At 34.8% G+C, this 17563-nt stretch overlaps 2 protein-coding genes across 2 annotated transcripts; one reads left to right on the top strand and one right to left on the bottom strand.

The window, feature by feature from the left end:
* The first annotated feature begins 1355 nt into the window (after window positions 1-1355).
* LOC132905931 (circadian clock-controlled protein daywake-like) lies at window positions 1356-9077 on the top strand. The gene is made up of 4 exons (XM_060957682.1): window positions 1356-1764; window positions 7128-7508; window positions 7581-7730; window positions 8164-9077. Exons 1-4 carry the CDS (start codon window positions 1701-1703, stop codon window positions 8310-8312), a joined length of 744 nt encoding a protein of 247 aa, XP_060813665.1. The 5' UTR covers window positions 1356-1700; the 3' UTR covers window positions 8313-9077.
* Window positions 9078-9271: 194 nt separating this feature from the next.
* On the bottom strand, window positions 9272-14993 carry LOC132905928 (uncharacterized). Its single transcript, XM_060957680.1, has 6 exons — window positions 14345-14993; window positions 12327-12367; window positions 10669-10871; window positions 10395-10566; window positions 10176-10325; window positions 9272-9996 (listed from the first exon to the last, which is right to left on the bottom strand). Exons 1-6 carry the CDS (start codon window positions 14368-14370, stop codon window positions 9842-9844), a joined length of 747 nt encoding a protein of 248 aa, XP_060813663.1. The 5' UTR covers window positions 14371-14993; the 3' UTR covers window positions 9272-9841.
* Window positions 14994-17563: the final 2570 nt, after the last annotated feature.

The raw sequence follows: 17563 nt of genomic DNA, 5'->3' as shown, positions 1-17563 counted from the left end.
GATATTATATAAATGTAAAATCGATTACTATGGAATTTATAGCCCAAACATGACAAGTATTTTAAATAATTAATGATTCTTACTTTCCAAAAGTTGACCACAAGGAAGCTTGTGACAATTGTGTAACGTGCGTTAGTTATATAATTCATTCTTCACGTACCAATTTATTTTTCATTCGCTATCGAATCTTTCAACAATGGTAGATCGAAATTAAAATCTGTTACCAAACGATTAATCCTGATTAATTCAAACCACAAACAAAATCTTTTTAGTTATACATTCAACTCAATTATAAATATTTAATTTACGGAGTTACTCGGCAATTGTGTTCGTTATGCTATTTCCAAAAATTATTTGTAATTTTTTGATTATAAGGAACCTTGATAAAATCAATCGATTAATTTCCAAAAATTATTTGTAATTTTTTGATTATAAGGAACCTTGATAAAATCAATCGATTAATTTCCAAAAATTATTTGTAATTTTTTGATTATAAGGAACCTTGAGCAAGTATACTTGATGATCAGTATAATATTAAAATTAAAGATTCGCTCGAGTATTCTACTCACGAGAAGATCCTTCGAATACTCTCACCAAAGTCCGACTGCACGAATTTTATTTTATTTTCTTTGCGCGTATCTAACATAATAGCCAATTACAAGTGCAAATGCATGCAACGAAGGAAAACAACATCGACAAAGCGTAGATTATCCAATTAGCTTGAATCCATATTATTTGTTTAAGACACAATGCGATACGATAAACTTTAGAATGGAAGTACCTTTTTATTTACATAAAAATGAAATTGAATTGAGAAAATTGAATTCAGTATTAGGGTTATATCGTTAACGATTGATTTGATTTATAAGAAATATTGTGCGAAATTTACTCTTCTAGAGAAGACTAGAGAGAAGAAGAAGATAACACTCGCCATGTTTTTAGCACGGGATTAAAAACTAAAAGCTTGCCATTACGGACTCGCAAATTACGATATTACGGTGACAGAAACATAAGAAAGAGATCAAGTAACCCGAATAAAAAGGAGCAGAAATGCCTAAATACCAAAGACTCTGCTAGAACAATTAATAATAATAAATAAAAGCAATTAATAATAACAAATAGTAGTATACAATCTGAGGGGAAGATAAAGATATTCAAAATATTTTATTAAACGTATATAAAATATAGTATCCTGACAAACAGAAGTGGAAAAAACACCAAAAAATTCGCCCCTGCAGGAATAAACAAAGCGAGACATAGATTCTAATAAAAAAATTCAAAGAACACTGAAGATATTTTATCGAGTAAAAACAGAAAAACACCTTATTAATTTTCCTCGCCGAAGAAGAAGAAAATATACAGGATATCAAGCGAAAACAATGAAAAATCCCACGTTACCTCGTCATTACCTTCTGTGTCTAATCCTGACCTACCTTCGCGGGATTCCGCGTAGAAGCATCGCGAATTCTATCAAATTGAATACGGTGTGCATGACTACGGCCCTGACTGAGTTAAAAGAAGGCATTCTACCGTGATAAATTCACCATTACGGCGAGTGGGGCGGCATACAGTCGGAGAAAGTGGCGTTAGTTGATATATACCCAGGCAACGCGGGCCATCGTACGCATTTTCAATATCGCTCTCGCTAATTTCAATCGGTGGAGATAAATCACGTCCTCCTGACACCGGCCAGCCACAGGATGACGTTGTTGATCGGATTGTTCCTGATTGCCAGCTGGACCGGAGCTGCCTTCTCCGAACTACGTGAGTACCATTTTTATCTTCACGCTCCTAAATCCTGTTACGAGCTTGAAACAACATTTGCATCTGGTTATGTTCGAACGTCGTCGTATCTTAGAAAACGATGACACGTTTCATCCACTAGATGTTGTAAAGAGCACTGTTCATTGTGTATTTCGTGTATTTTGTGCATATTATGAACGTTCTATACGTTCTATTTGGTAATTACTGATACGACATGATAGACGCTACTTGATTCCAAACATCGCGATACTTCCTAACTGTTACTTAAAAGATAAAAAATGTTTAACACAACTTGCATCTAAGAAGGACGTTTGACATGTCCCAGTTGAGTAAACTGAAACGTCAATGATACCTTTACTACGTTGATCCGATCTATCTCAGTGTTGGAACGTTGATACAGACACGCGATTATCCACGATTCGTGTATGGAAACGTTCGAAGGACGATATTAATGAAAATTGATTCTTAATATGGTGGCTACTGACATGGTTTAACCTCGTTATTAATAGGTATTTACGTACATGATAAAATTAACTTCTCATAGTTTGAGGATTTTCTAGGAATCTTACAAGAATATCAAGCATTCTGAGAAATAAAATAATTTAAGATTGTCCGTCTTTAAGAGAATATCCTGCTTACAGTAGTTTATGTCGCAATATGTAATACCTATTTTAAGTAAAATAATTAAGTAGTATAGTTAAAGTACTTTAAGTATTTTTGTACCATTTTTATTTTACAAGTGTATTGTCAGCTTAAATGTTAGAAACATAAGTACATATTTTACAAAGCCTTTTGGTAAATCTATCTTTAGTTTAATTATTACGGATCTAAGATGCAAAACTGAAAAGACAAAATTTCTTGTACCAATGGTATTAAAACGTTCCTGAAAAAGTTACACCGCTAAATCCTTTTTATTTACGATTAACGTAGTTAAATTCTTATTGCTCCGATAAAGTAAAGAAAAAAACAATAAGATACATACGATGTTGGGAAAAAAAGACGGAGCAAACGGGAAGCGACATTTAAAAAATGTATCGTTCGAAGAACTTTCGATTTGTGTAGCTATAACTTGACACCTGTAAACATCTGTTAAAGGTGCGTCGTGTAAAATGACGTTGCGTGACGTAACGAACGTGTTGGTCGGTTCTGGTTTTCGACGTGAATGTAATCGACCGTGACGATAGAAATTGCTTAAAGAACAAAATCAAACTTTATTCTTCGAATGGCTTTTACATTCGAGCGTATATGAATTTTGTTGCTCGATAAAAATAGAAAACGTTGGTGAAACAAGAAAGCAACGTAGTTGAAAATAACGTCATCAAGATATTCAAAAATATTACGTTCTTTTACATACAAAATCTCAGACGATCCTTATTCGGCGTTTTATAGAAAATAAAAATAAAAAGATAGGAAGGGAGAAAAATGTTAAAATATAAGAAAATAGAAACAAAAGGCAAAATATAACGTTTTCGTAAAATACTTTTTCTACCAAGCATTAAAATTCCTTCGTAAGTCACTGTACATATTTCTCTAATTTTGTCGTACAAATCTCTCGAGAGAAACACACCCGAACCAGCTAGCAGCTGAAACGTGCAACACAACAAACATCGCAAAAAGACTAAAAAGGAAACACCCGATAGACCTCATAAAAGATATAACTTAGAAAACACGAAGCTGGCACCCCGCTGGGGGTAGCCACCCACATGCTATATTTATTTTATTTTATTTTTTTTTTTTATTTACCAATGAGATATAACACTTTACCAAATGTCCTTCAGGACAAATTGTAAAAACCAAAATAAAATAAAAAAAAAAATCTCTCGAGTTCTAATCATGCACAATAGGTTGGGATACTCGTGAAAGAACGGTAATTCTACCGTTAAACCAACCCTTAGCCTCGATCAACGTTATTGTCACCTCGTTTCGCTCTCAATCGTGCTTCGAGTTTTACGATCGAACTCTTTTTTATCGGTCGTTTAGAAATTCGGGTCGAACGGATCGGCTCGAGATCGTAAGGACATTTTCGAAGAACGATCGATCGTCCACAACGGTCCGCTCTTTCTAGCTATCGGCGATCTATCAATCAGTAACAACGCGGCGCCGCGCCGAACCCGTTGATCCCATGCATCGATCGATCCTTTCTCGAACACATGTGTTTTCTTCTCTCCTACCTTCGGACTCTTCAACACAGAGAATTCGCCTTTACGGTCGTAGAAAGAGCATGGGCGCTCACCAGCGTAATTTCACTTTCTACCGAACGTCTATTCACTTTCGATTTTAAGCCTGGCCTCCAGCAACTGGCAAAAAGACGCTCACCGTGACTCTTTGGTTATCAACCATCGTTGATCGTGCAATCGCCCAAGGTTTGCACGTTGTTCGCGGACTCTTCACGCAGTGCGTTGCATATATTGTTCGTCGCTCGTACAGTGGTGGACAAGAGGAAATTTGTAGAACATGAAATAATAAAATACGCGATCATTTTGCAAAACCAATTTATATCTGATGGTGAACAAAAGGAAATTTGTAGAATAATAAATATTAAAAGAGGCGATCATTTTGTCAAACCAATTTATATCTGATGGTGGACAAAAGGAAATTTGTAGAATATGAAATATAAAAAGACGCGATCATTTTATCAAAACGATTTATATCTAGTTGTCGACAAAAGGAAATTTGTAGAATAAGAAATATTAAAAGAGGCGATCATTTTGCAAAATCGATTTATATCTGGTGGTGGACAAAAGGAAATTTGTAGAATAAAAAATATTAAAAGAGGCGATCATTTTGCAAAATCGATTTATATCTGGTGGTGGACAAAATGAAATTTGTAGAATAATAAATATTAAAAGAGGCGATCATTTTGCAAAACCGATTTATATCTGGTGATGGACAAAAGGAAATTTGTAGAATAAGAAATATAAAAACATGCGATCATTTTGTCAAACCGATTTATATCTGGTTGTCGACAAAAGGAAATTTGTAGAATAAGAAATATTAAAAGAGGCGATGATTTTGCAAAACCGATTTACATCTGGTGGTGGACAAAAGGAAATTTGTAGAATAAAAAATATTAAAAGAGGCGATCATTTTGTCAAACCAATTTATATCTGATGGTGGACAAAAGGAAATTTGTAGAATAAAAAATATTAAAAGAGGCGATCATTTTGCAAAACCGATTTACATCTGGTGGTGGACAAAGAAAATTTGTAGAATAAAAAATATTAAAAGAGGCGATCATTTTGCAAAACCGATTTACATCTGGTGGTGGACAAAGAAAATTTGTAGAATAAAAAATATTAAAAGAGGCGATCATTTTGCAAAATCGATTTATATCTGGTTGTCGACAAAAGGAAATTTGTAGAATAAGAAATATTAAAAGATGCAATCATTTTGCAAAACCGATTTATATCTGGTTGCCGATAAAAGAAAATTTGTAGAATAGGAAATATTAAAAGAGGCGATCATTTTGCAAAATCGATTTATATCTGGTGGTGAACAAAAGGAAATTTGTAGAATGAGAAATATAAAAAGATGCGATCATTTTGTCAAACCGATTTATATCTAGTTGTCGATAAAAGAAAATTTGTAGAATAAAAAATATTAAAAGAGGCGATCATTTTGCAAAACCGATTCATATCTGGTGATGGACAAAAGGAAATTTGTAGAATAAGAAATATAAAAAGACGCGATCATTTTGCAAAACCAATTTATATCTGGTGGTGGACAAAAGGAAATTTGTAGAATGAGAAATATTAAAAGAGGCGATCATTTTGCAAAACAAATTTATATCTGGTTGTGGATAAAAGGAAGTTTGTAGAATGAGAAATATTAAAAGAGGCGATCATTTTGCAAAACCAATTTATATCTGGTTGTGGACAAAAGGAAATTTGTAGAATAAAAAATATTAAAAGAGGCGATCATTTTGCAAAATCGATTTATATCTGGTGGTGGACAAAATGAAATTTGTAGAACGAGAAATATTAAAAGAGGCGATCATTTTGCAAAACCAATTTATATCTGGTGGTGGACAAAAGGAAATTTGTAGAATAAGAAATATAAAAAGATGCGATCATTTTGTCAAACCGATTTATATCTGGTTGTCGACAAAAGGAAATTTGTAGAATAAGAAATATTAAAAGAGACGATGATTTTGCAAAATCGATTTATATCTGGTGGTGGACAAAAGGAAATTTGTAGAATAAAAAATATTAAAAGAGGCGATCATTTTGTCAAACCAATTTATCTCTGATGGTGGACAAAAGGAAATTTGTAGAATAAAAAATATTAAAAGATGCGATCATTTTGCAAAACCGATTTATATCTGATAGGAGCAATTATTCCTAATCTCTCCCTTTTTGTTCGTTACGTTTAATAATAAACGACTATATATATATGGTATGGTAAAAAGTTTATGGGAACTAATACAGAAACTGAAATAATAGATGAAAAGTAATTACTTTGATACTTAACTGTTTAATAATTTATGTATATTATTTATTGTAGCGAGGCTTAAAGCCTAATGTGATCTTCGTTTACATAGGTGCACGTTGAGTAGAATTTTGTTTGCTCCTTTAACGTGTTATTTATAACAATGCTCGCAGTGTTTCCAATTAATCGTTCAACAATAAGAAATATTAATTATTTCGCGATATTGATCGAAGTTGTCTTGGATATTAAAATAAGCGTTTGCGTTGGTTAGCTGGTGGAAAGTAGGTCATTTAAATTGCTTAAACTGCGTCCAGCTAAAATAATTATAGGTTCTACAAACACGCGAGTCGTTGCTTTTCACCGATTGGAATGTCAGGACCCCTTTCGCAACGTAAAAGGAAGTTTCGCTATGTCACGCCGGTTAGACGCATTCTTCTGCAAACGTTTTCATATTGCATCTAAAGAAATTGTTAATTAAACGTTTTATATGACGAACAAACATCGTTCGAACTCCTAAGTAATAATATAAAACAAACACTTTCTTACTTCTCGCTATCGTCTACAAATATTTAATTTCCAAAAAAGACGACTTTAACAGATCCCCTTATGTAACTCGAATATTTTTCATAACGAAACAAATGAAATATTTTTATAAACAGATTTTTTACACATTTCATAAATCATCTGATTATTCTATTCGATGAAAAATGATAAAATCGTTAGGAAGAAGCACATAATTTATAATTTGTCAATTTGCTATTATCATTAACTGCTAAATTAGCGCCTACGAAAAGACTTGGATGCCCTGTAACATCGTCCATATTTAAAAAATCCAGATTCTTTCGTTCAAAAACCTCCCATCGATATCATCCATCGCGAAGAAACGTTTCACTTTTCGTCGTCGCCAAAATTACATTATTACATCTGCTTTGCAGCACCTGGTGTGCAGTCTTGTCCACGGGCGCTCGACCTTCCGCAATACGACAGATGCGTGCTGCAGCAATTGAACGCTATAACGCCGTACCTGGCCAAGGGAATTCCGTCTTTGAAGTTGCCAGCCTTAGATCCTCTATTTCTACCATCGTTAACGGTAGATAGAAACCTGGATTCGCTGAAGATCAAGGCGAACATGAGCCAGATTCGAGTGTACGGCGCAACGAATTTCGTTATTAGCGATTTAAAGGCCAATCCGAATGATCTATCGGTTCGTCTCAAAGTTCAGCTGCCCCATGTCCATGTAAATGGAGATTACGATGTACAAGGAAGATTGCTGTTACTTCCATTGAATGGAGCTGGTAGTTTCAAAGGAAACTTCAGTGAGTATATTTCCAATGAACGTTTCGCTCGATACGTCCGAATTTAAATATCGAATTGATTTATTGCTACAGCTAGCACCGAAGCGCAAGTAACTGCTCAAGGCAAAGAAGTTACCGATAAGAATGGAATACAAAGGATCGACATCGATAAGCTGGTGACAAAGATTCGCGTAGGAGACGGAAACATCAGACTAAAAGCACCCCCTAGTCACACTGTAGCTGGTAACTATCTACTTAATCTGTAATTTAACTTTCGTATCGAATCGAAAAACGAAGGGAAGGCAAGCTTAATTCGTTGAAAGAGATTAATTCGCTAGGCAATCTAATTCTTTTTAAAAATCGTCTACCGCTATAATACCCAATCTGCCAATATTTCTTAAAGATAATTTGAACGATCACTGAAACGAAAATACAAATACGAAAGCCAGTTGTGAATTCTCCATAAATTTCCCGTTAAACAGACATCGTAACATTCTTCGTAACAATCGAAATTCAATAGTATGAAATACTTCCTTTTCTTTGGCTCGATAACTTTAAATCTGCTCCGGCAACCACAATCTGCGAGGCTTTTGTCCAACTTCCTCCCTTCTTCGTTCTTCGATCTTCCCTCTTTCCCTTCTTTTTCTCACCTTTCGCTGCAATTTCCTCTTTTCAGCTGACGCAGCGGCCACGTTTTTCAACTCGAATCCACGCTTAGTTCTGGATATCGCCAGCCCGATTATCGAGGACACAGCCGCGACTGTTAGCAGAGCATTGGCCGCCAGAGCATTAGGGGCTCTCACAAAAGAGGAATTACTTCCCTAGTCCACGTTCGCTACGTTAGGCGATCCCATAAGTAATGGTAGAGTACGTTTAACGCGTTTCCTGTCTCGTCAACTATGAACAATCCAATAATTCATATTCATTGAAATATAATTGAAATATAAATATTATTCAACTCGAAATTATCAATTTCAAATGATACACGTTTGGTAAATTAAACTATTAATTGTATTTAATACACGTGAAAAGTATTGTAAAATGTCAAATGCCTGGTGTCAGATTATGTCAAGTAGCAAGTATTTGTATTTTGCAAGCTATTGTAATTTTATACTTGGACACATTTGCACATTTTCTTTGTTAATAATCTTATAAATATTTGAAAGCATATTCACTGAGCAAAGTTATTTGTCCAGATGTAACTTAAATACTACAGTTTCTTTTTCCTAATAATAATCTTTCCAATATTATAAATATTAGCACGCATATACTGCATAATTTATTATCTTCTATAAACGTCTCTTTCTGGTTTAACGAGCATTTTTCCAACGTTCTGGAATATCACGAACAAAATTGTCGATTTCGATGTGGAAAATCAGATCCGACAGGAAACGTATTAAAGTGAAAAACAGAGAATTTTTTAAATTGTAAGTACGTACTTAGATCGTTTTTATACTGCATATTAGATATAGCTTAATGTGATTAACTATAGTAAGTAAGGAATGGTAGTTTATTGTCGTCATAGCCTAGATCAAAAATAGCATTTTTCAACAACCAAAAAGCAGAAACATATTTTCAATTTTCAACATTATACTTTAAATAACTGAATATACGTTATTTTTGTTATTGTAAAATCTTAATTAATTCGTCGTTATTTGTTATAAAATACGATTACAATGAAACAACATAGAATCTGTTTGTATATATAAATGTGTACTTTCATGTAGATGTGGAATATTATGCGCTTGTTATTAATTTTCAGGTGTAATTGTCAAAGCAAATCATTTTACGATCTCTTGATAAAATTTTATTGTTCATGGGGCAAAATGTTTCGTTACAATTGCACATTCCTTTGTACATTTAAAATTATTCGTCTACTTTTGTACAAATCGTTTAACACGTTAGAACGTAATTACACAATTTCATAATTTCATTGTAAAATCGTTTGTTACAACTACGTATCACGTTGACCATTTTCCGTCTGGTTTCTTGTTTGTCGTTCGTTGATTGCAAACTTTTGTAATAAGCCCAATAAGTATTATAATAAATCTTAAGCTGAATATATCTTACCTTGATTTTACAGTAACATTTAATAATATACGATCTACACCAATTTCAAACGCACGCCTAAATGCTTTTCCAAATTTGATATACTTATTTTATTTTCCAGTTATTCGTTGATAATTCTTTAACCAGATAATAATGTCGAAATGTGTTCTTCTATTCGTTTATAAAATATACGACGTATGCAAATGTATGCCCGTATGAATATACATTGACAATAAAAGATAACAAAAGTAGCTGTACAAATTTTTACAAGATTATCGAAACCGAATCTCAACGGTTTAAACAGTTTAATCGTCCGGAAATAGTTCTTTGTACGTGAAAGTCTTTGTGACTTTATTGGCCACGTCCGTGAAAAGTGTTGCCAGCGATGTTTCCAGCACCGGTGTGATTTCGTCCAGAAATAGCGCGTTGTTGTTGTTTAACAACTCGTGAGTGGTAGCGGCTGATCGAACGAAAAATGTGATTAACATCTCAAAAACGTATTAATGCAATTCATAATTCACGATCGAATAATAATTATTCACTGTTACGAGGATCTGAGAAATAATTGGGATATTACAAAAGCAATTAAAGAAAATTACTAATGATGGGAATAAATAGTTAAGATAACGATTGGCTTACCAAGAACAGTATCGCCGCCAAACAAATTACTGAGATTTAAATGTGCCTTGCCGATTTTGATCTTCATCTTCATCTTCTCAAAATTAAGGTAGTCGTCGTTATCTCTGTGCACTTTGCGTGCTCGTAGAACGACGTCCGAATCATAATCGGCTTGGGAATAAAAATAAATCAAATCAATGGTAGATAGAATTTAGAAGTGAAATAAAGAAATTTAATTACTGAAAGATCCAGTGATATCACCCTGCCCTGTCAATTTCAACAAAAGCAGCCTTGCGTCGATCTGGTACTTCCCTTGGAAGTTCAACTTATCGAAATTCACTTTGAAGGTGAAGACCACGTTCTCTACGTCAGCTTTAAGGTCTCGGATATTGAACGAAGATGGACCAAACACCTAATTTTCCATTATCAACGTAAAAGAAAAGAACAAATTACAACAAAGAAAAAAAAAGAGAAAGATCTATGCAAATGATCGCGTTCCGTCCTAGAAATTTACCTGCAAATCCGTGAGATTGACGTCGAGCCTCGCTCCGACCGGTCCTCGAGACAGACGAATTTGTTTGAGGTTTAGGGGTTCGATGGCTGGCGCACCGAGTTCTGGTATCCCAACTGATAATTTATCACGAAGCTGGTCGATGGACCTGGTGATGCATTTGTTGATATCTGGATCGCTCTTCTTGCACGGCTTTATGTAAGGCGCTGAAATTGAACGATTGCTCAAACTGGATTAATCGTTGACGCGTTGAAATCGTCTAAGTAATACGAAGAAACGTATCGCGCAATTTTGTACAAATGTGTATTTAAGTTGAAGAAATTGAGAGGTTGAAAAAGTTAGGCAATTAGAAATGAAGAATCAAAGATTAAGAATTGGAGATCTGGAATTAAAAATCAGAGATAAAGAAGGAGTAATTATGGATCACTTGGAACAGGAATTAGCAATGTCGTTTAGCGAAAATTGTGTTACTTTGTGCACGAGATTGGAATCTGCATAATATTCGCTATTTTTCTAGCCTGATTATTAACAATTAGATCATGGACGTTTAAGCAAATTTAAATTCTTAGGGACACAAAGAAAAATAGAATCTACATTGTGATTTGTTGGATTCATCAATAATGAAAATAGAAAATACAAGGTTGCCTCGTCAATACGATTCCATTTATTTATCGCGTTCTATCAACTGTATCGTTCTAGATTCTAATTTTATTATTCAGATCAATTTCACGTTACTTGTTCTATAAAAAGAACTAACACAAGGAAACGTTTATTATCTTCGACCTCTTTAACAATTTCAAAGTCCAACTCGTACGAATGATAAAAAAGTTACTACACAGTAACAAGGACTGCCAATTAATGCAGCTAACGTTTTTAAATTAAAAGTGTAAGGTGTTATTCCACAATATCTGTTTGTATCTACTTAATTACGAAATTTACTACACAACGCAAGAAGATCTCCGTTCTGTCGCTCGTTTAACATCACTTTTAACTATTATTTTCGTTATTGTCTTCGGCATATCACTTGCTGTCATTCCAAAAATGTAACGATGAATCATAACGAGTGCGAATCTTCTACTACGAAATTCTATCTTCTATTTCATCCAATTTACTACTGGAATATTATTCTTTGTTAAAGGTTCAAGGGGATGAATTCTTAATCGACCAAGGATTTCAAGAGAGAGATCGTCGAAATGAACCAGATCTTGTTTCTTGTTGTTAATCGAGTTCAAGGTCGTGGATGCAGTCCTGTTTTAAAAAACCGAAAGCGGCACGATAGATGTCGAAACGCGTTTAAAATGCACGCGACATGTATACTCGCTTCTGTCTTTCATGGAGAGTCACTACTGAAATTTTGCAATCGATCCTTAATACCTATCAACACATTCTCGAGAAGATCTCGTTGGTATTAAGCAAGACATAAAAATTAGGATAAGGACTGGTGAAAGGAGATTAATTCCTTTGAAACTCGCGGATGACCGATCGTTCGATGTGCGATTTGTGCGAAATTTCCTTTTACTTGGAAGAGTGATTCGAAGTGGATAGAATTTCTTAGTAGGGATCGTTCCGAAATTTTCTTTTTAATTTTAATTTATAGCATTTTTATATTTTTAATTTTGTGATCCTTCGTTTTTATATGCTTTTATTATGGAAATACTCACGCAAAACAGCAAGGACTGCGGAGAACAGAGTCGCTGTTAAGCTGAAAAAGATGGAAAAATATTAATTGCTATTTCATTGCATCGTAAAATATATCTCAAGTTTCATTCCATGTTTTTGTAACAAAAACTATAGAATCTCGGTATTTTACCTTTATCGACCTAATTTTCTTCGTTTAACTGAGAAGTATAAATGGTGCTTTATCTAAAGGAAAGATATCGAAAGAGAAAAGAAAATAACACAAAAAGTGATTATTTTATATTATACAAATTGTTTGACTTTTAAACGAATATAACTGTATCTCTGATTCGATAGAGTTCTTTATTAAAGTTCGATGTAAATAAACGTAACAAGTTAATTCAATAGTTCATAATAATTTATTTATAAATATAACCTAACCTAAAATAAAACTAACCTTAAATAACTAGCCTTAACTAACCTAACCTCAAATAAAACCTTCTATATATAGACATATATCTATTTATAGATGGTTTTATTTAAGACCCCTTCATAAATAAACTATTATAAACTATTGAATTAATTTGTCACATTTATTTACATCGAACTTGAATAAAGAACTCGATCGAATCAGAGGTCACACAATAGCTCGTAAATCGTAAGTGCACGGTTTATGAAGAAACTGTACGCTGGTAAGATTCTTTAAACGAACGATGCCAAGGTTGCCTTGTATACCTTACACAAAGACGTCTTAAACACATCTGTAATTACTATGATTAACGAAACATTGTCTTTTAACTATATAATCCAAACTAATTTGCTATAGCAATGTATCAGATGTTTTCGTAAGTAATCGTCTGAAAACATGTCAGATACAAAGATTTATTTAAAAGATAATCCACCAACTCGAGAGCGTGTAGTACATCATTAAATAATCGATTGGAACAGAAAGGGAATAGCTGCTGCTTGGCTCAAACCGAGGCTAGTATTGCATCACTGTGTAGCATTTCCAAACCACAACATACTCGACCCGCGGTTTGTGTAACTTTATGTCTTCCGCGTTTTACGATCTTGCAAATTTTCGTCGAGAGTTAGTCATTAAAGAAACATTTCTTGTGTCCACAACTTTTTACTTTTAAACTTTCCACGGTTTCTTATGCACTTTATTACGCGTGATGTACATGTTTCTATAGTTTCACGACATCGATAAATTCAGAAGATCAAAGTTAGATGACACAAATAAATGATTATTCGTTTGATTTAAATCGTCACGTCCACCTAACTCGCGTGAAGAAAACGTAACACCTTGCTTGTAAAATAAAATCGCGAATAAAACCAGTCTGCACAAGTATTTGATAAATAACGACCACTTTTTTCGCACTACGATTATCGACCGGATCAAGTTCAATATGTAATTACGAATCTACATTAATTTCAATACAATTTTGCCTTGTGAGCTTGGAATTCTACTTATATAAGTCGTCTATTTCCTGAAGTACTCGCAAAGTGTCGCCTCTGTTAACATAAAACTTTCCAGTACATCGATACGGATATTTCTCTTCTTAAACAAATAAAATATTTATCGAAAGAATATCATGGTAGCTTTCGAATATTCCTTTGGAAATGTTTCCACTTTAATATCTCAACGTTCGAATCTATCAACAAGATCCTCGTATTCTTCGATAACTATAGTACGATACAGTACAATCTTCAAGCTTTCAAAGACACCCTGTTAACGGTACGCACTTATTTCCTCTAACCGCACATTTCCAAACTCCCACTGAACACATATTTCACTGGAAACTTTTACTCGCGATCGGCTAATAAAATTAGAAAAAAACTAAAATCAAGAAAATAGAGAAGAAATAACACGCCCATCGACCATCGATCGTGTAATATGATAATACAACCATAACAATTGCGACGTAACACAAGCAGCCAAAATTCCCTGTAACCAGTTAAACGCGATTACGGTTAAAGATCGATCCTTAGTGGCTTAAGTTAATTTTGAATCCGTAAGCGAAAGAAACTAAGAAGGAGAAAGAAGACAAATTGGTCGTACCAAAGGCGCACAAGAAGAGCGTACATCACGGCCGGTCAGCAGGTTCTCTGGCGTCTAACCGATCGAAAGACGGGGATGATATGTAAAGCCACGATCCCCGGACAGGACTGCAGGGATTGCCTTATCGCATTAAGCATGCTGATTACCTCGTGCCACTTGTCGGTCATTGGTCTAGCCCCGTGGCTCGCGCCACACCGATGCTAACTTCTGGAGAACGGTGTTGCACACCGTCGAATCGCCTTTTGCCTCCATCCATCCGTCTTTCTTCGCGATTTTCACGACTCGCTCGATGCTCGAGTTCTATCTCTTTAACGCGTTCACTGTCGCGGCTTTCCAGAACTTTCTCGTTCGCCGCTACCGAACAAGCGGATTGCGCACTCGACTTTCCTGTTTCGCGGAACGTGGCAACTATCGCGACGAACGGGTTGCCACAAGTTGTTTATCCGCGTTTCCCAATTTTGCTTCTTTCGAATTTGAAAACCGCGCCGCAGTTAAAGCAGTTTAGGGGAAGATCGAGAGTTCAAAGAGTTAGGTAGGTGGTGGTTACGGTAGAAGAGTTGGAGAGTGAAGGGGCGGTGGATCGTTCGGACAAGACGATTCTCTTGACGAAATATCGTTTCGCCAGATTTTCGTATTTTAATAATTCATATTTTATTTATTATTTGGTATTTTAATAATTCATATTTTATTTATTATTTGGTATTTTAATAATTCATATTTTATTTACTATTTGGTATTTTAATAATTCATATTTTATTTATTATTTGGTATTTTAATAATTAAAGGGAGAGTTTCAATTCTCAAGGGAAATTAGGGCAGAGTGAAAATGGGAGACTTTTAGGGCAGGCGCGTTTCAAGCGTTTCAACAGTCTACAGTTCGTGCGGTTGGGATGATCTTCGGGTTTTAATGACCAAAGGCGGATTTGAAATTTTAAAGGATGGCTAGGCATGGATAATTTCAAGAGAACGAAGCCTGGAGTTTTCAAGTGTAGATGGTTTGGAGCGTCTGAGTGACGAAAAAATTGAAACATTTTGGGAGATTTGAAGTAAAAGAACATCGAGGAAATATATTAAATTAAGAAACGTGGAAATTAGCAGCACGAAACCTTCGAAGGAGAAGTTGAAATCGAGAGAATTTACGGAATTCTTAAGGTTCTGCGATCGTAGAAATTTATAAAAGAAATATGTTTGTCTCCTCTTGGAAGGGGTTGTTGGTGCTTGTAATTGAAAATGGTACTGAAAACAAGTGTAAATAATAAAAATTATATTCCATATGGTACGTTAATCAAAGAAGAAGTTATTACTGAATGGGGAAGAAATACTATCAAAATAAAAATAACAAATTTGCGATATAAATCATTCTGAACACAGAGAGACGTATGAAACGTTTAACTTTATCTTAAGAATTCATTGTGTAATAACAGATACGAGAATTATAACGTGAAGAATGTACAGTTGCAGGTGCATACGTATTTATTGCAAGAACTAGGAATGTTGTGCGAGTGAAATTGACGAACCGAGCAAAAACTTGTAAACAGTTGTAAATCACGATAAAAGTTACGTCACACTTTCATTTAGGTTACTTGGTTATGTAGTTTTTTGTAACTCCTTGCCACATTCAGGGGTTTAATAAATTAATAAAGAAATGGAAGAATAAACGGGTGAAAGGAGGAAAGAGCATGGATGATTTATAAGGACGTGGGATTTGAACAATTTTATGAACTACGTTAGAGATAGAAAATTTATAACGAACATAAAGATACTTGAAGATAATTTTAATTGCAAAACGCGCGGTGATTAATTCGTCACACCCTGAATTGCAAATGATGCTCGAACTATTAGCACCACGTACATTAATTTTTTAGCCTTTGGCGGAAGAGGAAAAGTCATATTAATAAAAATATTCAGAAAGAAAAACGCGTTCTACGCTTTTTATAAAATAAAGACAATCTTTATTTATTAACACCGTTACCATTAACTATCAAACTATTTTGCCACCATTAACATCAACTATCAAAAATCCCTCAAGGGTGAGAATTCTCGAAAAGGACTTCACGAGGAAACCAAACAAACTTGGCTTCCGCGTCAATGGAAGAAACACAGTTGGAAATTCCCAACTATTGTATAATATTAACTATTATATTAAATGAATTTTCTATGCACGTCAGATTATTTAAATTGATATCGAGTTTTTTAAATTGCCAAGGTTGCAATAACAGCAATTCATAGTACCAAGGGCATAACAATTAACAATCATTACAACAGCCTGTTACTTTTGCATAACAAATCCAACAATGTCCAACACTATTACGCGAACCAGAAAGCCCTACCGTTGTCGTCTACAATATTCCCATTGATTTATGATATATTTTGCCATATATCGCTCGGTTAATAACAATTTTTGCGTGTAGGACAATAAGAGTTACGCGGGTAACTACTAGTTCATAGTATTTTATCTCTTTTTCTCCTCTTAAAGGGAATTTCCCGTTCCATTTCAGCTAAATTTAGCCTCTGATCTATCCAAAATCCGCAAACCAAAAAAAACTCGCTTCAACTTTAGCAAAACCCATAAGCCTTGTTTACCGAACAAAAAATCGAATGATTCTCATAATTTTTAATACATATTTCCTTTCCTTGTTGTCGGAACCAACGTTCGACTTTAACCGAACCAGACACGTTCCCAGCAATGACGTACGCATGCAATTATCTTCAAGCTGTCGACGTTTAAATACCAGTCGCGATTCCGCTAATAAACTTCGCGAAGTGAATATTCACTTCTACTACCAGCCAATCGTTAATAGCTATGCTAATCGATCGGAACGACAAAATGGCCACGTAAAAAACAATTGTTCCAAGAGAACGATCCACTGAGATCGTGTGAGTTTGATGTTCTTTCACCGTTGCAAATTCGAGTATTCGTACAACGGCGGAGGAAGGGGATGAAAGAAGGGAGAAACGGTCGGTCGTGGCGATTTCTGCTGTTTTTACGAGGATCGTTAAGCGACGGCGAAAGTTGCAAAAGCGATCGCCGCGGCACTGGCCCTAAATTCTGCGATCCGTGACAAAATATGCGAGTAAACCTGGTCACTTACCTCGAAGCGTGATCTTAATCATCGTACCACGTTCGTGGAATAATGTTGCAACCCGATCAGGGATTTTATTTGCTGTTTCTCTACCTTTCTGATTTTCCTCCCTTCTTTCCCTTTTCTTTCGGTTCTT

The sequence above is a fragment of the Bombus pascuorum genome, chromosome 4 (genome assembly GCF_905332965.1).
Source record: "Bombus pascuorum chromosome 4, iyBomPasc1.1, whole genome shotgun sequence".
Classification (NCBI taxonomy): Eukaryota; Metazoa; Arthropoda; class Insecta; order Hymenoptera; family Apidae; genus Bombus; species Bombus pascuorum.
This window is presented reverse-complemented; position numbering and strand designations above follow the sequence as displayed.